General features: G+C 56.4%; 6 protein-coding genes across 8 annotated transcripts; 4 read left to right on the forward strand and 2 right to left on the reverse strand.

The window, feature by feature from the left end:
- Positions 1-336: 336 nt before the first annotated feature.
- On the reverse strand, positions 337-3,466 carry fads6 (fatty acid desaturase 6). The gene is made up of 7 exons (XM_086015657.1): positions 3,321-3,466; positions 2,963-3,241; positions 2,342-2,508; positions 1,694-1,874; positions 1,379-1,566; positions 867-1,046; positions 337-780 (listed from the first exon to the last, which is right to left on the reverse strand). Exons 2-7 carry the CDS (start codon positions 3,135-3,137, stop codon positions 631-633), a joined length of 1,041 nt encoding a protein of 346 aa, XP_085871783.1. The 5' UTR covers positions 3,138-3,241; positions 3,321-3,466; the 3' UTR covers positions 337-630.
- hid1b (HID1 domain containing b) lies at positions 3,312-15,880 on the reverse strand. 2 transcript variants are annotated; one of them, XM_086015651.1, is made up of 21 exons: positions 15,734-15,880; positions 15,299-15,652; positions 10,641-13,706; positions 9,885-10,034; positions 9,287-9,454; positions 8,872-9,003; positions 8,192-8,298; positions 8,007-8,117; positions 7,563-7,758; positions 6,968-7,024; positions 6,757-6,897; positions 6,415-6,505; positions 6,183-6,334; positions 6,028-6,106; positions 5,678-5,842; positions 5,344-5,595; positions 4,945-5,081; positions 4,779-4,862; positions 4,232-4,323; positions 3,627-3,785; positions 3,312-3,534 (listed from the first exon to the last, which is right to left on the reverse strand). In XM_086015651.1, exons 3-21 carry the CDS (start codon positions 10,704-10,706, stop codon positions 3,471-3,473), a joined length of 2,403 nt encoding a protein of 800 aa, XP_085871777.1. In that variant the 5' UTR covers positions 10,707-13,706; positions 15,299-15,652; positions 15,734-15,880; the 3' UTR covers positions 3,312-3,470. The 2 variants fall into 2 exon arrangements, with proteins under 2 accessions (XP_085871777.1, XP_085871776.1); XM_086015650.1 differs by having other exon boundaries at positions 8,872-9,051.
- plaub (plasminogen activator, urokinase b) lies at positions 11,172-14,836 on the forward strand. Of its 2 annotated transcripts, XM_086015655.1 has the most exons (12): positions 11,172-11,508; positions 11,651-11,783; positions 11,849-11,924; positions 12,013-12,114; positions 12,408-12,561; positions 12,918-13,009; positions 13,190-13,243; positions 13,338-13,376; positions 13,487-13,682; positions 13,774-13,922; positions 14,048-14,340; positions 14,519-14,836. In XM_086015655.1, exons 1-12 carry the CDS (start codon positions 11,387-11,389, stop codon positions 14,675-14,677), a joined length of 1,569 nt encoding a protein of 522 aa, XP_085871781.1. In that variant the 5' UTR covers positions 11,172-11,386; the 3' UTR covers positions 14,678-14,836. The 2 variants fall into 2 exon arrangements, with proteins under 2 accessions (XP_085871781.1, XP_085871782.1); XM_086015656.1 differs by having other exon boundaries at positions 11,175-11,772.
- A 222-nt stretch (positions 15,881-16,102) lies between the features above and the next one.
- Positions 16,103-17,614, forward strand: LOC147128679 (DELTA-stichotoxin-Hmg2b-like). Its single transcript, XM_086015659.1, has 3 exons — positions 16,103-16,268; positions 16,331-16,440; positions 17,129-17,614. The coding sequence occupies exons 2-3, from the start codon at positions 16,337-16,339 to the stop codon at positions 17,553-17,555; spliced, it is 531 nt and encodes a 176-aa protein (XP_085871785.1). The 5' UTR covers positions 16,103-16,268; positions 16,331-16,336; the 3' UTR covers positions 17,556-17,614.
- A 2,139-nt stretch (positions 17,615-19,753) lies between these two features.
- Positions 19,754-21,881, forward strand: LOC147128680 (DELTA-sagatoxin-Srs1a-like). The gene is made up of 3 exons (XM_086016091.1): positions 19,754-19,923; positions 21,199-21,321; positions 21,397-21,881. Exons 2-3 carry the CDS (start codon positions 21,221-21,223, stop codon positions 21,821-21,823), a joined length of 528 nt encoding a protein of 175 aa, XP_085872217.1. The 5' UTR covers positions 19,754-19,923; positions 21,199-21,220; the 3' UTR covers positions 21,824-21,881.
- A 128-nt stretch (positions 21,882-22,009) lies between these two features.
- Positions 22,010-25,740, forward strand: LOC147128681 (C-X-C chemokine receptor type 1-like). The gene is made up of 4 exons (XM_086016089.1): positions 22,010-23,541; positions 23,633-23,674; positions 24,003-24,305; positions 24,539-25,740. Exons 3-4 carry the CDS (start codon positions 24,155-24,157, stop codon positions 25,624-25,626), a joined length of 1,239 nt encoding a protein of 412 aa, XP_085872215.1. The 5' UTR covers positions 22,010-23,541; positions 23,633-23,674; positions 24,003-24,154; the 3' UTR covers positions 25,627-25,740.
- The last annotated feature ends 481 nt before the right edge of the window (positions 25,741-26,221 follow it).

Here is a 26,221-nt window from a genome sequence, read left to right on the forward strand (position 1 = left end):
TACAGAAAACAAGCAAACACAAACGAAGGCATCAAAAATACAAACATGCACTCAGCAATCAAAAGCTTTATTAATTGGCGACATGGATGTGACAACATCAATCGCTTGAACCTGAAAATGCAAAAGAACCCCCCCCCCCCAAATTCAAATTGTTTGATTACATTCATCGTATGGACAAGAAACATTTGCAGCTATGGCTCTATCGCTCAATTGTTAGTATTATTATCATCATTATTATTGTTATTGGAATGCCGTGTTCAGGGACCGCGGGACTTTCCACAATGTTTCTATTTTTATTTGATTTTTTTCAACTACTGGCATTAGCACGAGCAACAGTTTTGGAATTTGTGTTCCTTTATTTACTTCGGTTTGTCCGTGAAATCGGCCAGTAAAAACGCATTTTTCATTTCATGAATCCATCACAGAATTTCATTTCATGAATACAAACAATTATTTGTCACACATTTGGCACGGACAACAACGAAGCTGGCCAGTCGACCGTCCCTTGGAAAAAAAAATCGAATTTGGCCTTTGAACGCAAACGATCATTTCCAGTGGCAAACACTGCAATTGCTCAGCAGCAAAGGCGCATGCACGCATGCCTGCACGCGGCCGTACGTTGGCGCCTTTTCACTGGACGCCAACCAGCCGCGTGATGGGCGGGGCGGCCACCATCAGTTCCTGATACTTGTGGAAGAAAAGAGCAAGGCGGGAAAGATAGCCGTCCTCCTGGTACGGAAGATTGCGATCGGCCAGGTAGCGACGCACCACCGGTTTCACCTGACACAGGGCGATCACGTCACACGACACGCGCGCACGCGCTTGCACGAAAGGGCCACCTTGCGACCAGCGGCGGCGCGCGCTACCTTGAGACACATGTTGTCGGAGAGGAAGGGGAAGAGGTGGTGCTCCACGTGGCAGCTGATCAGCGAGTGTCCGAAGGTCCAGTCGAGCAAGACGTTGCGCCGCAGGTTGAGGACGCCGTGACACATCTGCAGCAGGCGCGCCGGCCGCGCGCTCCCGCTGAACATGGGCAGCCCGATGTGCTGACAAACCAAAGCGCCACAACTTGAGCGAGGGGGACGGCCGGGGCCTCAAGACAAGAGACGCTTTTTCGTTTTTCAAAGCCGCGTGCCATCCAAACGCAACTTTCACGCATGAATATTCACCTGACTGCATTTGAACGCTGCCTAAATGACGGCGCTACTTGGGGGGGGGGGGGCTTCCGATCCATTTTTCGGGGTGGTGCTTGCATGCATGCATGCATGGGGTCAAATCATTTGAGAACCGCCGGGCCAACTAATTGCCTCCGCTGTTGCTCGGAAGCGTGACGCGCGCGCCTTGCCGGGCGACGCGAGCAAAGACGTCGGCTCCTCACCTGGAAAATGTTGACGTGGATGAAGGGCAGCGAGAACATGGCCCTGGTGGCCAACATGCAGAGCGCGGCGCTCAGTGGCGAGCGGAAGCCCGACACGGCCAGCAGAAGCCACAAGTGCGAGGCCACGCCCAGCAGGATCAGAAGCGCCGTCCTCAGCACCAGCGCGGCCGAAGCTCCGCCCAGCTCGGCTTGACGGCGCAGTCGCGCAACACATGCAAAACAAAAGCGCACGCAAGCGTCAAGCACATCCGCACAGTTTGGCACAGTTTGACGCAGTTTGACGCAGACGGACGGAGCGCGGCGCGGCGCACCCACCCAGGGCGGCGAGGGGCGTGACCACGGGCACGGCGAGGGGCGCCACGAAGAGGTAAAGCAGGCGGGGGAGGCGCGGGAGCTTCCACGTGCTGGAGTCGCCCAGGCCGATCACGTTGGTGTGGGCGTGGTGCAGCTTGACGTGCGCCGCCGATGCCACCTGCGCCGAGAACGCGCCGCAGATCTGCGCCGCGCCCGCCAGAACGTCAACGCCAAAAACGGCGGCGTCCGCACGAAAGCCGTCGACGACAAAAACAACACGCGGGAGAGCAGCCGCTTTTGCCAACAAACAACTTGCTGTGTTGAAAGACCGCCTCGCATGTCGAGTCGCTTCCATTTTCAAACATGACTGCTTTGCTTGCAGGGATGATGTCAGCTAGCCGGAAGCTGAGCGCCACCGGTTTTGCTTACTGAGGAAAGTCGCGGCCAAAGCCTGAGGCAGCTTTCCTGTCGTATTTGTCGTGTGGTGGAAAAATCCAAACAAGAATATTTCTTTTTCTTCCCCAGCCCCCCCCCCCCCCCCCCCCCCCCAAACGCTGGCCGCCACCCACCAGTTGAGAACGGCTGCAACTCAAACAACAGAAACATGAACTCAAAACCAAAAATAAGCAACGACAAGAGCCGCATCCACAAGGCAAGGAAGAACCTGACCTCGATGAAGAAGAGGGCCCAGAACCGGTTGGCGGCGGGCGAGTGGCTGAGCGCGCCGTGACTGGCCAGGTGGCTCCCCTTGACCGTGATGACGGCGTGGGCCACGCCCATCAGCAGCAGCCCGCACGCGAAGCGCCAGCCGTCCGACCAACGCAGCAGCAGCAAACCTGCCACACGCGAGTTGGTCTCGGCATCGTCGCGGCAACGCTAAGCAACGGCTAGCGTGGCCGCCGCAGGAGGTGAGGGGAGAGCAAGATCGGGAAGTGAGTCAGCGAGGACTCCAAGAGGACAAAGGAAAGAGGAAGAAGGAAAAGGCCGAGCCCAGCTTCAGCTAGCAGGAGCCCGCTATCGGTGCGAGCGCACCCATCACCTTAACGGTTGCTCAACTCAATAAGGACAAATGGGGCTTTTCGGCGTTTGCAGGTTCAAATGATCACCCGTGCACCGAGTGCTGCGAGTGCTTCCCTGCACCACTGCGCGGCGAGCTCGTTTTCCAACAGGCCACTCGGGGCCTCCTGGGTGGCGAGCTCTGCAAGGCGGGAGGAGGAAAGAAGGAAGGGCAAGAATGCAAGTGGAAGGAAAGAAGAAAGGAGGCGCGCGTCTCCCTGGCCGCCGACTCACCGGCCGGCAGGCAGACGGCAAAGGCGGCGGCCAGGATGGCGCAGTCGAGGCCCCGCCGCTCCCACCGGCTGCTCGCCTTCACCACCGCCTCCACCCTCCTCCTCAGCTCCTTCATGGCGCTCTCCTCCTGCTCCTCGCTCGCTCCTGCAGCTGTCCCGCGTCCGCCGTCGTCCATGTCGTTCGTCTATGCTAGTCGTCCGCTAGCCGTCTGCGAGCGGCGTGGCGTGGCAGTGCAAAGTTCAAAGGTCACCTCGCCAACCCGTTCAATAAACACCGGCCCTGCCCGCATGCACCATCATGTTTCCGCTCTTTGCGGTCTCTAGGAATGTTATTCAAAAAAAGGCCAAGGTTTGCCCACCTGTAGTCTGTATGAAACCTCAAATGATTTATTTGACAGTCGTATGAATGAGGTTGAATGAAAAGTTGGAGTCGACAAGCGCGGCTGTTTTCTGCCACTTTATTGCGCGTCTTCCTCATGAAGGTGCTGATGAAGATGGCCGCCGCCGTCTCAAATCCTTTGGATCTCAAAGAGTCGGATGTCGGTGTCGTACCAGATGGGAGGATCCGGGTTGCTACGGCGAGCACAACAACGAGTCACGCCACGCCCCCGCACGGGCATTGCAGGCGCAGGCGCAGGCGCGCGGCCCAGGCGGTCGGGACTCACCGCAAGTACACGACGCCCCACGTGTACGTGTGGAACCACGACGACGTGCCGGCGTTCACTTGGTACTTGCGGATGAGGATGGGGTGCGGCACGGGCAGCAGGCCCACCAGGGTCCCGTGCTGGAGGAACTTCAGGATTTCACACTCGTCCGTCAGACCCCTGCATGACCGAGGAGGAAGATGAGCGAGAGGAAGATACCAAAGCAGTAGTTTGCTGCAAAGAATTCATGTCCACCCACAACACTTTTCCTATCCAATTCACCAACTTTCATCCATTCACCTGGTTGCTGATCTTTTTTTTATTCGCTCATTCTCGATACTTTACTTGTAATTTTTGCCCCATCAAGCCAATGCAATAAAGTTGCAACTTTGGCGCCATCTTGCGGCATGCAATAAAGTTGCAACTTTGGCGCCATCTTGCGGCATGTTGGTCCCCCGGTAAAAGTCTTATCATATGTCATTGACCAGCGACTTGGTATCATAGGCCATCTTTCCCGGACAGAGGCCGATTCACCCCATTTTCAAAGCAAAGCCCATTTTCTTCTTTGCACACACAACGCGGTTGGGGATGTTTGGGCAACCAGGTGATGTGGACTTTTGCCTTACTTGTCGATGCAGATCTTCTCCACCTGCGGGACCAGAACCTGCAGAAGTCGCATGATGGTCTGCAGGGGAAGTTTGGACTTCCACGACAGCACCTGAAATCACAACCGGCTGCCTCAACTCTTGTGCTCAAGGGACCCTTTTTTTTTGGGGGGGGGGGGGCACATATTCTTGACATCATTATACTCCTATAGCACGATATTGCTGTTCATATGAAATAATAAAGGAAAATAAAAACTTTTTTTGTTTTGTCTGTATAGTTGTCCTTTTATGACATTCTCACAGTTGAACTAGATTTCGCTCCTTACAATTAAGTGGAAAATTACAATATCAAATTCTCCTTCCATGTTTTTAACACTAAATCGCTTAGTCGAATTATTTCATTAGATGTATTGCTAAAAACATAAGAGTGACGAATACATTTCAATGAACCCATTTTTGGAAAAGAACTCCCGCTAAATGAATGCAGCAAGTACCACAAAGGTCGAAAACGATCGATGGTGGCCCTGCGCTAAGCTAGCAGGCGGCAACGACAAGAACGCGGACTGACCCAGTCGGGCGTGGCGCTCCAGGGCGGCGAAGCCGAGGCCGTGGCGGGCAGGCGAGTGGCCGCTTCGCTCTCCGTCTGCGTGTCCTGTCACAAAAACACATCGGCCGATCCTGAGGCTAGCTGCGCGGGGATGAAAGCATTTTTCTAGGCGGGGGGCGTTTGGTACCTGGTGGTCCCTCTCCGAGTTGGACTCTGTGTCGCTGGCCCCGCCCAGGACGCCGCACTCGGCGGCGGTGCACGCGGCGTCCGAAACGACAGCACCGTCGTCACCAACTTGAGCCTTCCCGGTGAGCTTGTGGATCGCTGAAGGAAGAGAGGTCCGAAGTCATTTGAGCGTTTATCCCATGTCCCTGACATCCATCTACGAGTACATGCTTTGTCCTCACATTATAGAGTGCGATTTTTGTTTCTAAAAACATACTACAAACATTTTTTGGGGGGGGGGGGGGGGGGGGCGTGGAACAGATTAGCATAGCATTACTAGTAACACTCCTAGGCACAAGTGTCAGGCACTAGTATTCTCCTTATCAAGGATACTGCAACATTCTGAAAGGGTTTTCCATACGGGTGCGATGTGGACCGAGCGCGGCCTCCGAGGCGCCGGGCTGGGCCGACTCATCCCGCCGGGGACTGGGACGGGATTCCGTGTCGGCCGCGTGGCCATGGGAATAGCCGGCGCTGCTCTTCTTCTTCTTCTTCTTCCTCCTCTTCTTGCGCAGCAGCGCCCTGTGGATGGAGGCCGCGTCGGCCTGGAGGTTGGCCAGCTGCTGGAACAGGCTCCTCCTCCGGATCAGGGAGTACACCAGGCTGCTGTTACCTGCGGGGAGGGCCGGGGCACAGCCGTTTGGGGTCCGGAAGGGTCTGCTGCGTTGCCCCGACTTTGCTGAGGGTTTGCTGACCGTCAAACTGGTACTGGATGATGTTGTTGAAGACCTCCAGCAGGAAGAAGACCAGCTGGTGGTTGCGCGGGGCCGAGAACAGGAACCACGGCCAGGAGAAAACCTCCAGGAGGTGCAGAAGCTTGTTGGCCGACACCATGGACAAACTCTTCAGGTATGGAGAAACTACCACAAAGACGCAGGGCACAAGATGGAAATGATGGGCCAATGAGTCCCGAAGGGCAAACGCCAGGCTAAGAAGTGACACGAAAGACAAGAGCCGCAGTTGACGGACGGACGGACGGACGGACACGCGACGGACACGCGACGGAGCGAGCCAAGATGAACAAACGACGGACACGGACGCTCACCGTTGACCACGATGGTGAGCAGACAGTCGAAGAGCGGCTGCAGTCGCTGGTTTCCGCACGTCATCATCCTGTGGAAGATCTGCGGGCGACATCGCAAGCGCTCAAAGCGTCCTCCCTCTCCCGTCTTTCTCGGCGGCGACAGCGGCGTCACTTACCACGAGCAGCAGGTCGGCGTGCGTCCCACTGAAAACTGGGACATCCATGGGGACGCGCAGCGTGAAGGGTTTGTTAAGGCGCACGCCAAAGTTCCTCTCGCCGCTCAGCAGCAGCAGGATGAAGACGCCCATGTGGACCAGGCCCGCGCCGGCTGCCAACGACACGCGACACGCTGTAAACGGGACTTGGGGGTCCGCGGGCCGGCCGGGGTGGGTCGAGTCATGCACTCACAGGGGTCGGCGCGTGCTTCGTTGAGGAAGAACAAGATGGGGACCAGCACGTCCAGAACGTCGCTGCTCTTCAGCACGAAGAAGAGGAATTTCTGCACAAGCATGCCAGTGTTAGCATTAGCATTAGCATAAGCTTAGCGATACAATAGCGTGACAAGTTCTCTTTGGGTTAGCACGAGCATCTTAGGCAGCATTAGCATTTCCCTGAGGCGAGCATTAGCGTTTCACCTAGGGGTTAGCATTAGCTTTAGGTTAGCATGAGCGTTACATCTAGGATCGGCAGTCTCGCTCCCCACAAAGAGAGACGGAACGGACGGAGCAAGGCTTTTGGGCGTCCGCTCACCTTGTTGAAGTCGCAGAGCTTCCAGAAGAGGACGAGGAGCTCCTGGTGGAAGGTGATCTTCTTGGTGGAGTTGGGCAGGTAGGTCTGCACCAGAGGGTTGTTGAGGAGGCGGCTCACACCTTTCAGGATGAAGCTCAAGTCCTGAAATGTCAAAAAACTCCACAAAATAAAACGGTGCGTGCGGCGGTCGAACCGAATCGAGCCTCCTCACCTCTTCTCGGTGGATCCTGGACAGGAAATTGACAAACTGGTTCTCAGGACCACCCGACTGCAAGTACGAGACGGTGTCACAACCTTCATTCGGTTTCCCCATTGGGAAAAAAAACAACAACTTTGGCCGTGTTGGGAATCTTTCACGAATCGCTACAGACTGTTGCTTTTTTGTTGTTGTTGTTGTTTTTGTTTATAATGGAGCGCATTCCAATGAAAAGTAGCTTTGAAACTCTCGGTGTCCGTCCCTTGCTGTCAAAGGCGAAACGTGTCTTGAGCCATAATTTAGGGTGTCGGAGGGTTTTGAAAGAACACAAAAAAATGTGGGCTAGCGCTTTTCCGGTGGCCGTCCAAACAAAACGGACACTCAGCTCCGGAGCTCGCTACAGCGGGGCTAGGGGGCGCTGTAGCCCCGTCAGAAATCGGTGCAGCCCCATTTAAGCCACTACAGCCTTTGAATGGAAATTCCAAAACCTATGTTTAGACTTGATTATTTTCTTAGCCCCTGCGCATAGGTCAAGCCCCGCTTTAGTCGCAGGAAAGGAAAAGTCCTGGAGCCGTGCCTGTTCCCAACACAGCCCACATGTCATCCTCACGTCGCTCTCGTCCTCGTCCCCGGCGGCGGGCTGGGGTGGGCGCTGCTCCAGGGTGACCATGAGAACCTGAAGCGCTTGTTCCACCAGCAGCCGGCGTTGCTCCGGCAACAGCAGGTGGTCGTACGGGAAGCCCCATCCCGAAGGCTCGTAGGCGCAAACCACGTTCAGCAGCGACGTGAACAGCGGCAGCGCGTGTCTGCGCACACGCACGCACGCACGCACGCACGCACGCACACAAGCCCTTCTCAAATGCTCTCAGTCATTACGAAAACGCTCACACTACTGATTCACTCTCGCAGGCATGCACAAACACGTGCACAACTGAAGCACTCACACAAATGACTGAAACGTAGTCTTACATACGACGGCAACACTAGTCAATCGCCCTTTCGCACAAACACTCACACACTTCCGAGTGCCCTCAGAGGTGTGTGCGTGGTGTACCTGTTGGCGGCGGAGCAGAAGAAGCGCACCCAAGGGTTGGCGCCATGCTCGCCGGGCGCCAGGTAAAGAACCTCGGAGAAACACGTCAGCAGCACTTTGAGAAGCTCGGCCCTCAAATGCACAAAAAAGCCACCTTGACGCCAAAACGCGGCCATCCGACGCCTCGGGGGCGGAGCGTGGCTCACCTGTTGCTGTCGTGGCCGGAGTTGAGCGCCGGCGATCGGGAGAAGCCCACGCCCGCCTCCCAGATCAACTCGCAGCTGTCCACGCCGTCCGCGTCTGCAACAACTTCCTGCGGCACAGAGCGCGCGCGCTGTTAGCAGCTAGCGTTTGCGCTAAGGCGGCACCTATGAATAATTCAAGTCTCGTTTCGCCATCGGGATTGTTCTGGAATAACTTAAAGTGTCGCGTGTCCATCAGGAACGTTTTGGAACTTTTGTGTGCTCAGTAGGAATATTCTGGAAAAGTTGAATGTTGTGCGCTCAGTGTGAACGTTCTGGAGTAACTTGAAGCGTATTTTCAGTCTTATCTCACAACCGAACATCAGGTTGCCTTCCACGCGGGCAGTCGAGGGTGGAGGCGTCGGTCGTTCCCCAACCCCACAACGCCTCCTTGGTGTGTTTACTCAGGCTGTCGAGTTTCCCCGCCCGCTAGTCAAACATGGCCGCTCCTAACCTGCTACCGAAGATGCTCGTGAGATAGCCGCTAAGCTAACAGGTAGTTTAGCGGTGTGAGCAAACAACACGCCTTGTTAGCTTTAGCTGCAGGGGAACACAAAGTCAACAACGACAAAGAGCAATGTTTTGCTTGAAGGCTAGTATTAGGCTAGAGCGCAGTGCATTGTGGGTAACGGAGGACCACTCGCCTGCCCGCCGCCCTTGCGGCCCTGGACGGTGAAGTCGGGACAGAAGAGAAGGTCGGCGACGGCCAGGAGGAGCGACTCGGCCAGGGGGCGACCGCCATCGGGGTTGTCGCCCTGGCTGTTGTCCTGACAACGCTGCAGGAAACAGGAAGTCGGCGCAAACCAGACGCTGGGATTGGCCAACTGCAATGTGTGATTTGGGATTGGGAGAGTTCCTTCTCACAAAGGGGATTCCGATGAGGGTGGGGTGGGAGATCGTTGGGGAGGGGGCACAATGCAAGCTGTGTTTGGACCGTGCCCCCCCCCCCCCCCCCCCGCCAAGCAGGTAACCAGAGAACAAGCATTGCCTACGGGGGGCGAATAGGGAGGAGGGGGCCACCATAAGGGGGACTAAAGGAGTGTGAACGGGCGAGCGTACCTGCTTGCGGGCGGCGGGCAGGCCGGCCCACATGAAGCCTCGCCAGTCGGCGTCCTCGAAGACGAAGGGCAGCACGCGGGTCAACAGACGGACGCAGTTGAGGACGGAGACGCGCTCTGGCTCCGACGGGCAGCCGCGCGCCGCCGCCCGGACCAACTTCTCCACAGCCTGACCACAGCCACAGGAAGTGAGGTCACGTTTCGGCCGCGACCCGTTCAACAGCCCCTAACGCCACACCTCTTTTTCAACCAGCAAGAAATATCTGATGCTTGTTGTTTTGGCGACGCATTAACACATGCGTGAGATAACGACAGTTAAATGTCGCCGCAACAAACCAACACCAAAAAAACAAATCGGCAAAGAAAACAGCCGGCTTTTGCCTTTTCTTCTCTCTCTGTTTTGCAAACAAATACTAAAGGAAAAATTCTTGTGAAACAGTCAGATGTTCTGCCTGTAATTCATGTCTCTATTGTTGTAAGCATTGAATGACAAATAAAAGCTATTTCAGTCATGATAGATTGCTAAAGTTAACGGTGAGATGAATTGCTTATCAGAATTTTATCCTCCCCTCCCCCCAAACAAACTGGCTGACACGCACCTTGTAGCACAAGGTGGCCAGGTTGGACGGAGACTCCTCCCTCAGCGCTCGGATCTCGGCCGCCGGAACCAAGGCGAAGATGTCTTGGACCGACATGGACGGCTGGGCCCAGAACTGCTCCCAGAAGACATCGTCCGACGCTTCCACGGCCTACGCAGCGCAGGCGCAGGCGCAGGCGCACACGCGCAGGCGCACACGCACAACACACACACACACACACACACACACACACGCACACCCACACACACACAGAACATTGCATAGTGGACCGAGATCGTTCCTAAAAGGTCCACTGACGATCCCTTTGTAGTGATTGAGGAGCAGAGCATGAGTGGACAGCCACATTTTCCCCATTCAATAAACGTAATATAGTTGACCAGTCGAAGGTTAAATATGAAGAAGACTGACTGGAACAAGTCGCGTGTCAAAAACCCTTGAGTGGGAAAGCACAATTGGAAAGTCGGCAAAAAGTGTGCGCGCGTTGATCACGTTGACTGATCTTTGTCAAATGTGTTTGGTTGACAAGCGCGAGTCAGTCACGTGTCATGCAGGAGGCTAAAAGGTCCCCAAAAGCGTGCTGTTGTGAGTGGAGCTGATTGCGCGGGCGTGTTGTTGTTGTTGTTGTTGTTGTTGTGCCATATGTTGGCTTGGTGTGAAGTGAAGCGAACCCCCGGCAAAACCCAAGCGCCCGCCCGACCGCCCGACCGCCCGACCGCCCCCTGCCCGTCCCGCTCGGCTGCGCTTGTCCGACATGACCTGAGTTGTGCTGGTGAGCTGGATCACAGCCTTCCTGAAGTGAAGTTTGCTGTCGCCGCTGCCCATGTCTCGTGTCGTGTCGGCGGTGTCGGTTCGGCCGCCCGCAGGTGTCAAGCAGCAGGTCCGCTGATGAGGCGTTCACGGCCCGCTCGGACACCAGACAACGCTCTCTCCGCCGTCTCGTGCTTTACTCAACTCAACTTTCGACATTTCTACGTCGCTTTCACAACAGCTGCCACACTCATGTTTGCTTCTGGGTTTTAAGTTGTCATCTTTGCGGTGGTCACCACCGTAGAATTTCATTCATGACTTTATATCCACTTAGAGCCCGTTTGTTTTTCTTTCAACAACGTGTCCTTCACATTTGCGCTCTAAAGTCAACAACACTGTCTGATTGTATATTGTATATGTAAAACAAGATCATCCTGAAATGTACATGAAAAATATCACAATTGGAAAGTGTTTTATCAACACGTCTTGGGGATACGCTTGCATCGTCTCGATACCGACGTTCCGCGAAGGCAGCACCGTAGCTCGAGCAGGAACTCAGCTGGAAGACTTCCGGGATGGAAAAGTTTTCCGACTTGACTCTCATCCGCTCCTCGGTGACGTCACTATCATCGCGGATCAGGTGGACGCCTGGCGACGCGTTCAAGGCGGCAGTCACGTGACCCAAAGCTGAACGTCTTGGCGTTTATTTGTTCAAGACTAACACAGTGACGTCATAATCTGTCGTCGCGCCACGCATGAACATAAATGCGCGTGTCAGTGGCGTGCGTGCGTTGCGGCGGTTGCAGAAGGGACGTGTAAATGTACAGTTTTGTACGCGTGATGTGCATGTACACTATGTCTTTCTATTCGTGTGTGTGTACGTATCTTGCAGTCTGTGTGTGCCTCCGTTTTTGTATGCGTGCTCATGTATAGCTCGCCATGTTTCCGTCTGCCCGTGTTGATGCGTGCATGTGGTTTTGTGCGCCTACTAATGGGCGTGTGCACGTGTCTCCGTGTAGTTCAAGTGCCTGGGAGGCCCCTCTCGTCTCCCCGCCCACTCGTTCAGTGAACATCGAGGACGCGATGCGGCGCGCTGTGGCGTTGGTTCTCCTGATGTTGGCGTTTTGCTCCTCGTCAGCAGGTGGCGCCGGCGTAAGCGACTCGGCGCGTCCGGCGTCTTTGCGCAGGTGAAAACTGGTGTTTTTTCGCACCCTCAGGCCGGGAGGAGCGAGCGGCCGGGGAGACGGTCGCGGCGGCAGTCGACGTCGTCGTCGTCGTCGTCGTGGAGCTCAGGTGAGCCGGCGTCAAGTCGGGACTCGTCGGCGCAGGAATGAGGCCGATGGGCTGCGGTTAAGCGCGACCTGCTGTGATCCGTCGGCAGGAATCTGCCTGAACGGAGGAACGTCCGTCCCCAGCCTGACGACGGGCCGACACATGTTCTGCTTGTGTCCCGACGCTTTTGAGGGCACCTTCTGCCAAACGGGTGAGAGCGCCATGCACATTGCAAGCGCGCGCGTGTTGTGCAGGACCCCACTGGCCCGGCACGCATGCGTGCACATCGAGGCGATTGGGGACGATTGTGGCCCAATTGAGGACGATGACGATGACGGTGTTAGGACCGGAGTTGTCCTGAGAACGGGCTCGGGCTGACGTTCTTCAATCTGACAGTAAACGTGGCTTTTGTCCGCCACTGACGGGACGCGGCCTCCATCTGTTCAACTTTTGCGGGCAAAGAGCAACTTGAGCCGGATGAGCGTGTCTCCCCGTGTCTCGCAGCGAGCGGCGCCGACTGCTACGAGGGCGTGGGCATTTACTACCGAGGGTCCCGGTCCCGGTCGGAGAGCGGTCGCCCGTGTGAGCGCTGGGACGCCGACACCAGGCAACGCTACCTGACCTTGGACGTGGACGGCGGCAGACACAACTATTGCAGGTCTTGGCCCAAAACCGCCTCTTCCCTCTGCTGTGCCGTGGTGTCACTTTGGAAATGTCTTGACTGCAATTGACATTTCCAAACCCAATCCCCAACGTGAACATCATGGCGCTCTTGCAACATTCCAATCCACTACGCTTTGATATGGATGCCCCCCGCGGCTGGATGGCCTGTCAGGCCCCCCAGGCCCGCTTGAGCGTTTCAGGTTGCCTGTTGTCGAAGGACGTCCGCAAAACACGCTCCAGCAAAGACGAGTGTCGCGCAAAGACGGGTGTCGCGCAAAGACGAGTGTCGCGCAACGGCGCGCCCATCGGGAATGTTGCGGACTAACTGTTTTGCTGTGGCGCCTCCTTCAGGAACGTTCGCTTCAAGCGTCGGCCGTGGTGCCACGTGTGGAAGGAGCAGCGACTGCTTTGGGAATATTGCGACGTCCCTCGTTGCGCCTCGTGTGAGTCACGCCCTCCTTTGCGTGTGTGTGTGTGTGGTGTTTGTTTTTGCTTTTTTTCACAGGACAGGCTGGAGCGCCGCCTGCTGGCGCGCAGTTGTTGTCCTTCCGCGTTCACCGAAGCCAAATATTCCGGAATATTCTCCAGACTATTTGAGTGAAATCTTGTTTGTGCTCTCGTAGCCCAACCGTTCATGTTGGCGCTGCCCACCAAAGCCCCTCTCACCACGCCAACAGGTAAGCTCCGCCCCCTCATCTGTGTGTCTTTTAATGTTTGTGTCGCTGGAACTTTGCGGAACATCCCTGAGCCCGCTTACTTGCATTGTCGCAGTGCCACCAACTACTCAGCCGCCACCGACCACCCCAGCAGGTAAGCTCCGCCCCCTCCATTGTGCACGCGCGTGCACGTCCAGTTTTGTCACAGTGTGCGCATTGGCGTTTCCCCGCGCGCATGCGTCTGCGTGGACCCCGCGACGCCAGCATCGGACACGTGCGGGCGTCGTTCGCGCCGGAAGCAGATGCGGATCGTGGGCGGTTCGGTGGCGCCGGTGGAATCGCACCCGTGGGTGGCGGCCATCCTGTGGCGGAGCAGGTCCAAAGAGAAGGTGTTCCGCTGCGGGGGGAGCTTGATTTCCAGCTGCTGGGTCCTCAGCGCCGCGCACTGCTTCCCTGACGGGTAGGCCCTCGGCGACGTCGCTCCCTGTGCGGAAAATCCACAATTCAACACATGACGGCAAGTTCCGGTCTCCTGGCCGTGCGCGTGGCAGTTCGCGGGTGAACGAGCGGCGCTTCCTGGTGGCGCTGGGGAAGAGCGCCCTCAACCAGAGCGACGCCCTGGAGCAGATGTTCCGCGTGGACAAAATCATCCTGCACCCCGACTTCAACAACGACCTGGGAAACTACGACAACGACATCGGTAAGCCCGCGCACGGCGACGCGTGCACCGCACGCCACTCGATTGGAGTCACAGTACGTGACGCTCGTTGGCCACGCGGTTCAAGACGCAGCGCGTCACACGTGACTGTGCGCGTGCGTGTGCAGCGCTACTGAAGCTGAAGTCCAAAAAGGACGGCCGCTGCGCCCGGCCGAGTGCGGGCGTGCGGCGGGTGTGCCTGCCCGCCGAGGAGCAGATCCTCCCCGCGGGTTTCCCGTGCGAGATCGCCGGCTTCGGCAAGGAGAAGCACGGCTTGTGGTACCACTCGCAGTTCCTGCGGCGGGCGCACGTCAACCTGCTGGCCGCCGGCGTGTGCGCCGGCGCCGATTATTACGGCGACAAGATCACCGGCAACATGCTGTGCGCCGGCCGGCACGACTGGACGCAGGACGCCTGCGAGGTAAGCGCGCGCCGGCCTGAACCCCGTCACCTGCGCACATTTTTCTTCAATTGTAAAAATCCCGGAAAGAGCGACGGCATGCGTGCATGGGTATACCGAAGCAAATGGTTGCGCAATCTTTCCTGGCTCCCGAGGATCCCGAGGCGGATTTTGACGCGTTTGGTCGCGTTGCGTTCAGGGCGACTCGGGCGGTCCTCTGGTGTGCCAAGTGGACGGGCGTTTCGTGGCGGTGGGCGTGGTCAGCTGGGGCGAAGGCTGCGCCCGCCAGCGGCGGCCCGGCGTCTACGCCAAAGTGCGCAACTACAGACAATGGATACGGCGACACGCTGGCGTTTGACCACCAGGGCGGCGACACGCGGCCGCTCAGGTGCCACTCCGGCGACCGCTCAACACTTTTGTCCCTTTCGATGTGAGAGATTTTGGATGACTTGTTGGTTTGTTTGTTTTTTACCTTGGAAACAACTGAAAATAAAAAGCACCCATTCCTTCAACCCAATTTCAATTTTCAACTTTTGTCTTCTCTTTTCAAATAATAGCTTGTTCGTACTGCAAGTTATTAGTATTAGTGTGATATCAGTTTTCTTGATCAAAAATTCAGTTCATTTACGATTTTAAATGAGTGGTGACAAATTTGAAAAAAATGCTCATAAAAAGTGATAGCTTGTTAAATACAAAATGCGTTCCGTCCAAAAAAAACATCTATTGCAACATTCATCTTCTCCTGACAGTTTTGTTTCAATTTTATCCCCCGTGACATAAGTAATCTCAAAACATTTGACTTTTTTGCCGCACCCTTCAGACATAAGCCAAATTCCTTTTTCCGACCCCAATTTGCGGCGGCCCAATCAAAAAGACGCAGAGCGTCACCGCTGATATCCGACTGGTTGGTGAGTGATCCACCGTTTGATCAAAACGAATGGCAGGTGAGCACGCAGAAGAAATCATTTTGGTCACTCACCAGCTGGACTGGAAGGAAAGAGAGAGCGCGGCCAACTCCCGAGCGGGTGGCTGAGAAGTAGCCGACGCTGTCCAGCAGAGGGCAGCATTGTAGGCCACACCAAGGTGAAGTAAGACACAATGAGCAGGCCGACAAGCTGGCGCCGGGGGACTGGACGCGGTGGCGGGTTCGAGTCCCGCCGGACGCTCACACGTGGACCATATTGACACACGTGCACGTAGACCTTGACGAGGTTGGAATTTTCCAGATACTGGACTCAACTCGCAGCAGTAGTTTGGCAAACGGTGCCAAACGGCTGCTCCCCAAGGGGAGGCTCCTTGGAGCTCTTTCTTGCCGCTCCGGTTGACTCCAAAACTAAACAGAAGACAAAGAGCATTCATTACACTTCAGTGGCTAGTTGCGAATTGGCCTCTGTGCTGCAGCGCTCTAACGAACCCTTTAACGCAACACATTGAACACCAACATCAATGGTGCAGCAACACATGGAGACAGACTATAAGAGGATTCGCAGCCATATATCCTTTATCTTCACGCAGAATGACAAACGTGCGCTGGTGAGCTGCCGAGTGGTGTCGAGACGGCTCAATGAAGTGCCGGTTTGGCTTACACTTGCCCAACCCTCCCATTAAAATAAACATGACGAAATGCTTTGTGTTTTTTGGGGGGGCGGCGCAACTGTGTACCGTGTCTAACTTGGACGTGAGGACGTGGACTTGGATATGCGCCCTGACCCAACCGGTTGGATCTCTGCGTGTGCGCGCCATTGCGTATGAACCCGTCTGGGAAGTTTGGCGCCTTTTCTTTCCTGGTCGGCCGAGGGCGTGTCCGAGGGCGTGTCCGAGGGCGTGTCCTCCGTGTCGTCTCGCCGCGGAACGGCGGGCGGCTCCGGCAGACGCGGACCGCAGTCGTGCGTGCGCGGGGGACTCCAATCGCCTTTGCCAGTCGCTGTCGTCGCGTGAGCGCGATCAAAGTGAGTAAACGTTCGATTAGCGATGACAATGAGCGACGTGATGACCGTGACGATGATTTTAGGCCATCATGCCCGAGACGGCCGAGTCGCACGCCTTCCACCTGCCCACCAACCGCAACTGCACCATCGAGGTGCTGAACCTCACCTCGATGTTCTGCCTGGACAGCCCCAAGTAAGCGCCGGCGCCGTGTGCAATCCTCGTCTTCTTTTTCCCTCTTCTCCTGCCCCCCCTCCTTTCCTTTCCTTTCCTTCTTCTCGGAGGTTTTGCCATCAAAGCGAGGCGGCGGACGGCAGGGATCGCGTAGGCGTAAGCAATTAGTCCCGAAAAGCAAAAGGCAGGGGAGAGAGACGCGAGGCGTCAGTGAAGCAGGCAAAGCAAGAAGCTTGCCAGAGAGCCGATTGGCAGATCCAGACGGTGAGACCGGTTGATGGATGGATAGCGCTGCGGGCGATTCATGGCTTAGGACAGGGACAGTGTCCCGGTCCAGATGGACGCTCAGCCTCAACAAACACTCTTGAAGTCTAGGTCATACAAGTCACGCGTGGAAAGACCTATAAGGCAGGGAGTGGTTGGCAAACGTTTTGGAGGGATTTGCTTAGCCACGGACACATTTGAAAATCAGCAGCGGGCTCTCTTTGTGCTGCCTGAGTCGGACCGAGTTTGGGGTGGGGGCAATGGAGAATGGGGGGGCAGGCAGGCAGGCAGGTAGGCAGGCAGGCAGGCGGGCGGGCAGGCAGGCGGGCGGGCGGGCGGGCAGGCGGGCAGGAAGGCAGGCAGGCAGCCAGGCGAGCGCTCGCTCTGCTCCGGCCGCCGCCGCCGCTGACGTGGCTCGCGGCTTTTGTTTTGTTTTGCGGCGCAGGGTGCACTTGGAGAACGGCTTCCCCTACAGCCCGCCGCAGCCCACCGTGCGCGTGGGGCGCGGCGAGGTCTGCTCCTTCACCAAAGACGACAACACGCCCACGGGCGCCGTGGGCGTGCTCACCTACGAGCTCTTCCACATGCACAAGAAGTACTGCAACGAGATCATCGCCGTCATGTTCTCCGTGCCCTTCGACTACACCTTCTACAAGAACTGGCTGGGCGTCGGCATCTTCCCCAAGACCACGCCCACCGACGAAAAGCTCTACAAGCTCATGTACGAGGGCAAGGAAGACGGAAGCTTCGTGCGCCACAAGGCCGACGGCTCGGGCGTGGAGCACGCGGGCCGCGAGGTGGAATTGGCCGCCTGCATGTCCGACGAAGGCCACGCCATCATCAAGCTGGAGATCCACGACAAGGGCGCCTGACGCCCCCAGGCGCCACGCCCGAATAAAAGCCGCTACTAGCGGACAAACAAACAAACAAACACTCGGCCTCTTCTCTTCTTTGCGCCTCACCGTTGCCCTGCTTTCGGAAGCGGCCAGTAGTTCATTGTCAAAACCTCCCAACGATGCAATCGGCACAAAACAAGCAAGTGCTCAACAGACATCAAGCGTGGATAAAATCACACACAGACCACGCACGCAATAAACACACATTGAACGCACAGCACGCGGCTCCCAACACGCACTCAACGCATTTGAGACAAAACACTAAACATGCGGTCGAAATGCATGACAGACACAAGACGACACACGCGTTCAACACACCGCGAACAATACACGGAGCAGACTAAACGAAACATACACTGAGCACCCATCAAACGCCCACCAAACATGCTTTGAACGCGCAAAGCCTGCACTTGACGTGCACTTCAAGACGACGCCCACAAGAAACGTGCATTCAACATGTCATCGACATTCATGAAACTTGCATCAAAACTACACGGATTAAAAGCACGCCATCGGTGCAAGTTGAACATTTGAAACACGCCAAAAGCGAACATGCAATAAACGCGCCGTCATCACATGAAACAAAGGCACTGAAAATAAACCGCACCACGCAACACGTGCAATGAAGAAGGCGTGAACTAAACGTTGCGCCCGACACACTCCAAGCAGGCAATCGAGCTTCCTTCAACACACAAAGTGCTCACGGGGAGCTCAGTCCACGCTTGCCGAGTCGCGCAGGTGCAGGGTAGTAACGAGTTACATTTACTCCGCTGCATTTCCTTGACTAAGATCGGGGAAATGGAGTCGTTTTCAAATCACTATACGTTTTACTTGAGTAGATTGGCGAAGAAGAAAGTGTGCTCTTACTTCGCTACATGAGGCTACATTGAACCCGTGACTTAAATCCCCTGCACGTACCTACGTACGTGTTTCTCTCTCTCTCTGTCTCAGAGAAAGGCGCATTTACTTTGTCAGAGACCTGCGCCAGGCTCTACCATGTGACTGTGTTTCATCAATCAAACGTAGCCGTACGGCAGTCTCGTCACGTGATCGTATTCCACTTCAGCTGCGGGAAAGTTGTTTGCGGATGAAACGGATCGAAAATGTCACGCAGCAATGCCGACTACGCAGACACAGAAGAGGAGGGAAAAATGTTTGTTTTTCCATGTTTTGTCACATACACACGGACTGAAACACTCACACACACGCACACACGCACCCACGCCCACACACACGCGCACACGCACACGCACAGTTTATACGAGTTCAGGGGCTACTTTGTTGTTCTCCCTGCGGAGCCTGTTAAAAAAAAAAAGTACATGGGCTGATATTTTGTGCTACTTGCGCTACTAATTGACCTCAATTTGCCTGAAGATGATTATTTTGTATTTTCGTCTGATTGAATGGTTGTTTTTAAAAAAATACAAAAGTAATGAGACGCTACAGTTACTCGGTACTTGAGTAGTTATTTCACCAAGTACTTTTTGACTTTTACTCAAGTAATTATTTGGATGACTACTTTTGACTTCTACTTGAGTCACATTATTCTGAAGTAACAGTACTTTTACTTGAGTACAATTTTTGGCAGACAATTTCTACCCAGCTCCGCTGATTTGCCCCTGGCCCTCAATTCTGCTTTTCCCGCTGACGGGCGCCGTCGGCTGGCCGGCCAACCGCTCGGCGCCATCAGCCCGTCCTCCGCCGGCCACCCGTGCCCCTGCGGGCCCCTCGTGTTTTTGCCGCCTCCCTCGGGCGGGCCGTTTCGGCCGCATTTCGTCACGGGCTGACTCACTCGCCCCCCAAGACAAAAACACACCCAACAATGCCTTGAACACAACAAGTTGGCCAGACGAACAGACTCGGCGCGATGGAATGCCATCCGACGAGGACGCGCCCCTCGGCGGGGCGGGCGAGGCGAGGCGACACGGGCTGACTCACTCGCCCCCCAAGACAAAAACACACCCAACAATGCCTTGAACACAACAAGTTGGCCAAACGAACAGACTCGGCGCGATGGAATGCCATCCGACGAGGACGCGCCCCTCGGCGGGGCGGGCGAGGCGAGGCGAGGCGGGCCCGGCCGACTCCGGTGCAAGAACGTCCCCCAACCGGTCCAGTTGCGCACCGACCGGCTCGCCCGTTGACAAATGCGCCACAAACAAAAACCCGTCTGCGTGCGTGCGTGCGTGCGTGCGTGCGTGCGAGGCGACGTTTGGCCTGACCGCGCCCCGCCGGTGGGCGGCGTCAAAGGCGGCCCTGTCGGCGGCGGAGAAAGCAGCGGCGGTGGCCACAATCTGCTCGGCAGTTGCCAAGCCAGCCAGCGCCTGTGTCGTCGTCCTTCCAGGTAAGCGGACAGCACACACGCGCGCACACGCACTCACACTTTTGCGTCAGGCCTGACGTCCCCACTTGTCTTGAGCCTTCCCACTCGCCGAAAGGTCGAGCCAAGTTGAGCTTTGTCAGCTCCAAACTAAAAGGCTCCGGTAGCTTTCTTGCCGTCCGGGTGACTTTGTGCAAGCGTCGGCGACTTTTTTGAGCCCAAAGGACCGGTCGAGGTGGCGGATGGCGTCTCGGTTTCGACGCAGAACTTTTTTTGGACTCAGCGGCCATTTTGCATTTTCTCGGCTTTTTTTCTGACGCATGGCGCGGCCAAGTTGCGCTTTTGGTAAAACAGGTTGAAGCGGTTGAGAAGAGGCGTCGTCTTCCCCTTTGTCACCGCTTCCAGATTTGCGGGTGGGGCCATCGCGACAATTCCACTCGCACCACCTCGGGTGGGTCCTCCTCCATCCGATTGCGTCATTGTGGGCGTGGCAAAAGTCCCGGTTGGATCGAGTTGGGATTGGGTCCCCAATCCGTCAGTCCTTTGGACAATGTCGCGCGTTGAAAAGCGGCTGCTCTCTCCTGGAAAGTGATGATTTGGGTGGGACGAGGATTCTGGCCGCCCAACGCCAGCCAAACGTTGCCTGGGCGCGGCTCCGGTTGCGGCTCCGGTTGCGGCGAGTGCCTCGCGGGCCACTTTGAAGGAGAAGGCGGTCCACTCGACGAAGCAGACGGCTCCAAAGGCAACTTTTCGGCTGGACGCGCTTATTTTCAAAGGCCGCTCGGCGCCACTCGGTAGACGGGCGATCCCAACGACGGGGTCACTCTGGCAGGTCCCATGAAAGGCGTTTGGAAAGCACTGGGGTAAAAGCCACTGCGGCTCATCCCGGCAGCACGCAAACCGTCCCACCTCCAGGTCGTGGACGCCAACTGCCTAACCAAGTCGCAAGGCAATGTTTCTTCTTTCTTTGCCAATGTCGCACACTGCGCTAGGACAGCGCGAGCGCCCCAATTCCTTCCGTCCTTGATCAAAATTGCACAGCGCTCGGCACAAAGTCCTCGAGCGCGATCGCGCGGCCGACGCGGCGTGACATGTGCCGCTTCCGCTCACTTCGGAACGGTTCCGAGACGATCGGCATCACGCGCGCCAGCGTCACAGTCGCGCGAGTACGGCACCGGCGATCACTGGAAGACTGATCGCGGGAAGACTTTGCCGACTTGGGGGGGTCACGTCTTTGACCGTCGGCGTCCTTGGACAAATTCCTTGGAAGTGACCTTTTTTTGCCCCGGTCTCATTCAGAGGTTCCCATCGCCGTCCATCCATGGAGACCGCCGAGGCTTTGGCGGCCAGCCAGAAGAGCCGCAGGAACGTCACCATCGAGATCACCAATCTGACCAGCGGCTTCGTCCTCAAGCACCCCAAGTAAGGCGTCTTAGGAAGTATCGAGGTCCACCGGCGGCGCGTCTCGATGCGAGCGTCAGTGTCTTGCTTTCCCAGGGTGCACCTGGAGAGCGGCGACTGCCACAGCCCGCCGCAGCCCACCGTGCGGCCCCTGCGCACCGAAGTCTGCAACTTCAACAAGACGGACGCCGCCGCCTCGGGCGCGGTGGGCGTGCTGACCTACGAAATCTACGAGGGCAGGACGGCCGCCGCCAAGCTGGCCATCATGTTCTCCGTGCCCTACGACTTCACCTTCTACAAGAACTGGGTGGCCGTGGGCATCTTCCCCATGGGGCGCGAAACCGACAAGAAGCTCTACGAGCAAATGTACAACAACAAGGAGCAGGTGGGCTTCGTGCGCCAGGAGGCCAACGGCAATGGCCTGACCTACGAGAGCGGCAAGATGGACGTCAAGGTCACCATGTCGCCCTTGGGCAAGGCCATCATGAAGGTGGAGCTGTGGGACTTGCACTTCCACCCCTGAGCACTTGCGCCGCGCCGCGCCGCGCCGGCCACAAAGTCAATTAAAAAACAAAACGAGTTGTCGGTGCGTCTGGTTTTTGCTGCACGCTCAGGCGTCGGCCTCAAGCACGCAACCAGCGCGAGAAACACGCGAGCGAGTACGCGCCACTACCTGACCGGGGGCCAGGGGCCGGGGGCCGGGGGCCGGGGGCCGGGGGCCGGGGGCCGGAGGCCTTTGTAGAGCCAAGCGCTCAAAGTCGAAACGTCATCGTGGCCACCGGACAAATGCGGCGAGTGCTCGTTTGTGGCCATCCGCTCCAAATTTGTCGTCGGGCGGGATCGATTATTGCTTAGCGATGATTATTTCCCTATAGTGCCGACATTGGGCATTCTGACGCGCCGGCCTCTTCCTTCGCTCGCCGAAAAAATGAAACAGCTGACGGCCGACGAGAGAGCAACGGAATCCTGGGCAAACTCCAGGGAAGTACTTCTGATTTCAAATGTCATTCAACTTGGGAAGCCATGTCTATTGTCGTAAAAAAAAAGACAAATTGAAAGAATGAAGGTTACAAATGAGAAAAGTTGTTGGACAAATATATCCGCGTCAAGGCCTTTCAATCAAATCAATTCTTTTTGTCAACGCAGGGAAAAAAATCAAACATAAACATATGGAGGTCAATCTCTAGTTTGTGGCTAACACTTGGCTAACTCCATTGAGAGCTCCTTTTCTGCAAGCTGGAAGGGAGAGGGCGGAGCCAAAGACAACGGACAGAGATACACGAAGAGAGAGCAAAAGGTTTTAGGCTGGGACGGGAAAAGAGCTTGTGAAAAAGTTGCCGTTGCAGCCCGCCGACTCGTGAGACTGGTGAGACTGGTGGGACTGGTGAGACTGGTGAGACTGGTGAGACTCTTGCCTTGAAGGACGCGGGCAGGTGTTCAGGTGTTCAGGTCTTCAGGTGTTCAGGTCTTCAGGTGTTCAGGTCTTGAACTCGCCAGCCCCAAAGGTGGGCCGCATGCTTTTCAGCCAAATGTCAACGCTTTCTGTCCTCTTCCATGAAAGCAACAAATGATCTTTGAGTTGGAAGCAAAACATGGAGATTGGACTAAAAATAAAAATCTTTTTTTTCTGTGTGCCTATTTTCAAACCCTATGGGCAGCCACCCCCAAACTTCAAAGTGGGTACCCGATTTGGAACGCTCTGAGGCCCAGCAAAGCCACCCTTGATGGCCAATTCGATGAGCGCATGAGATGAGAGCATGCGCTGCGCTGCGCTGCGCTGCGCTGCGCTGCCGCTAGGGGGTGCTCGAGCCCCGGCAGAAATCGCTCCAGCTCCCAGTCTGCCCAGTTCCACTTTCTTGACTTGCGCACGTGGCGTGACGGGGAAAAGGCCCGACGTCAATCATGCAGCGCAGACATAATTCAAACAAACAAACGCTGACTTGATTTTGCAACTTTGCATCGGCAAAGAGTGCACACTTGGTAGCCGAGGCGCGCGTGTTCCAAACACGCGTGCTGGGCAGACGTCGCACCGGCCAACACCATCCCGTGACGGCTTCACGCCCGCACCGCATTTGTCCCAAAACGTCCGCATGACCCAATGCGCAACCAATTACGCAGCTCGACTCTGCGTCATCGTGGAAGTGCCGACATCCGCTGAGTGATGCGTTCAGGAGCAGCTCGGAAATGCGCGAGACCGGCGACGTCAAGGGCGACTGGCCAGCAAGCGGACTGCGCCACCAGGTGGCCCAACTAAATACTGACTCCACCTAATTGGTTCGAAATGGTTCCTAATTGCTTCTTTTGTATTTTTATTGTTGACAATGTCTCAAAGAAACAAAGAACCCCTGCCTTGTTCGCCTTCAACTGGAGGAATGTAAGGCGCGCATCTTTCTTACTTCCACATTTATCTCGGCAAACGAAAAGAAATGTATGATTTGGAACTGGAGAGCCAGGTGTTCTATGACTTGTTTTTTGTTTTTTTTGGGGGGGTTGATTTAATATTATTGGAAGCCACTGAAAGAAAATATGTCGTTTGGACACCAGCGCACCAAGTGAAACTAGAATGATTTGGAAAAAGTTCACCCTTCCATACAAATATATTCTACTGAAATGTGAAATACAGTTGTTAAAATATGTATGCATAGCTTCAAGTTTCATATGTAACATTTGTGTTTCGTGGATTATTTGCAATATTTCAATAGGGAATCTTTTGCATCCGACCAAAAAGAGAAGGAAAAGGCAAGCCGAGTTTGGGCGGCAGCCGCTGCCTTGAAGGAGGACAAATGCAGCTTCCTGGAGTGGCAATTGACTCCCAAGGCGCGCGATCACCGTGGAAACGCACTCAGGTGGCCACATGACAGGAAGTGGGCGTGTCGTCAAGGAGGAAGCGCCGCGCCGCGCAGCGTCGCAAGGGGAAATTGGCCAAGGCGGCGCAAGACCTTCGGTGCATCCAACCGTCCTGCTCCTCTTTGGTCTTCATCTGGAGGCGCCCCATCCATCGGCAGGTGAGTCGTTGCTTTCTGCCGGCCGTAAATCTGCTTCCTGTCCACCGTCAACTTCCCGTTAGGCCTAATGGCCAACCGGTGTGCCTTAATTGTTCCAAAAATGATTTGTTGTGAATTGGCAGCCAAAATATTGCCAATTGATTTTTTTTCGCATGCCAAATGTGGGCCTCGAGTCAAGGCGGGCCCCGGGTAACCACCTTGCCGTGCGCCCCCCCCCCCCCCCCCCCCCGCAGCCATGTCCATCATCGTGGACTTCGATTACGGCGATTACTCGGACGTGCTGAACGAGTCGCACGGCCCCCGGCCCAACCTGTCGGTGTTCGTGCCGGACCCCGACACGCTGTCGTGCGAAGTGCGTCCGCTGGGCCGGGCGGCGGCGGCGGCGCTCAGCGCGCTCCTGGCCGCCATCTTCCTGCTGGCCGTCCCCGGGAACGCGCTGGTGGCGCTGGTGATCGCGCGGGGCCGGCGCTCGCTGACGCCGTCCGACGTGTACCTGTTCCACCTGACGGCGGCGGACGGGCTGATGGCGCTGACCGTCCCCTTCTGGGCGGCGGCGCTGACCCACGGCTGGATCTTCGGCGACGGCATGTGCAAGGCGCTCAGCCTGATCTTCGAGGCCAACTTCTACACCAGCGTGCTGTTCCTGGCGTGCATCAGCGTCGACCGCTACCTGGTCATCGTGCGCGCCAACCGGGCGCCGGGGCGGCCGCGCCGGCGCTGCAGCCGGCTGGTGTGCGGCGGCGTGTGGGCCCTGGGCGCCGCCCTGGCGCTGCCGGCGCTCTTCAACGACGCGGCGCGCCACGACCCCGACTCGGACAGGACCGCGTGCGCCGAGAGCTTCGACGTGGGCAGCGCCCCCGTGTGGAGGGTGGCCACGCGCGCCCTGCGCCACCTTTTGGGCTTCCTGCTGCCGCTGGCCGTCATGCTGGCCTGCTACGGCGTGACGGTGGCGCGGCTGCTGCGCACGCGCGGCTTCCACAAGCACCGCGCCATGCGGGTCATCACGGCCGTGGTGGTGGCCTTCCTGCTGTGCTGGACGCCGTACCACCTGGCCATGATGGCCGACACGCTCATGAGGGCCGACCTGGTCCCCTTCGACTGCGGGGCGCGGCGTTCGGTCAGCGCGGCGCTGGTCCTCACCAACGGCCTGGCGCTGCTGCACAGCGGCATCAACCCGCTGCTCTACGCCTTCGTGGGGGCGAAGTTCCGCCAAAACGCCAAAGCGCTTCTTTGCAGGAAGGCCCGACAGGAGCGCCCCTCGGCCTCCAAGTTCAGCAGGTCCACGTCGCAGACGTCCGAGGGACAGGGCGCCGTTGCGTGAAAGACTCCGCCCCGACAATGACCCGCCGGCTCATTTTGTCCGCATGAAAGCCAGGCGCAAATCATCATGCCGTGTCAATGAATAAAACATTCCACGGAATAAAACATTGGAAAATGGCATCCGAAGAATCGCTCCAAAACCACCGCGGAAAGAGCGCAATGCAAATATCACCGGCCGAAAGCCTCGCCGCGTTCAAAGGCAACGGCTACCGCGAAAACAATCATCACCAATCAAAAATGACGACTCAGAGACTACGACTCCGAATCAGCTAGTCTTCCAAAAGTAGCATTAGAACAAAGGCAGCTCTCAAACCAACAGGCAAAAATGAACACCCCCCCCCCAAAAAAAAAAAAAACAGGATTCAAAAATGCCACAATTCTAACAGTCAAAACATTCGGAGATCCCAAATCAAAAAAAAAGTCATTCAAATACCACTGCTTAAAACCACTCGAAAATAATGAGTCAAATACCGCAAATCAAAAATGACTCAACAACCACCACTCAAAAATCATGACGCAAAAACCAACCACAAAGGAAAAATCACTCATGAAAAACCGCACTCGCTCCAAAAACACGAATGGAAAATGATTCAAAA

The sequence above is a fragment of the Filicampus tigris genome, chromosome 19, assembly GCF_054856515.1.
Source record: "Filicampus tigris isolate MCC_2025a chromosome 19, RoL_Ftig_1.0, whole genome shotgun sequence".
In the NCBI taxonomy this organism is placed as follows: Eukaryota; Metazoa; Chordata; class Actinopteri; order Syngnathiformes; family Syngnathidae; genus Filicampus; species Filicampus tigris.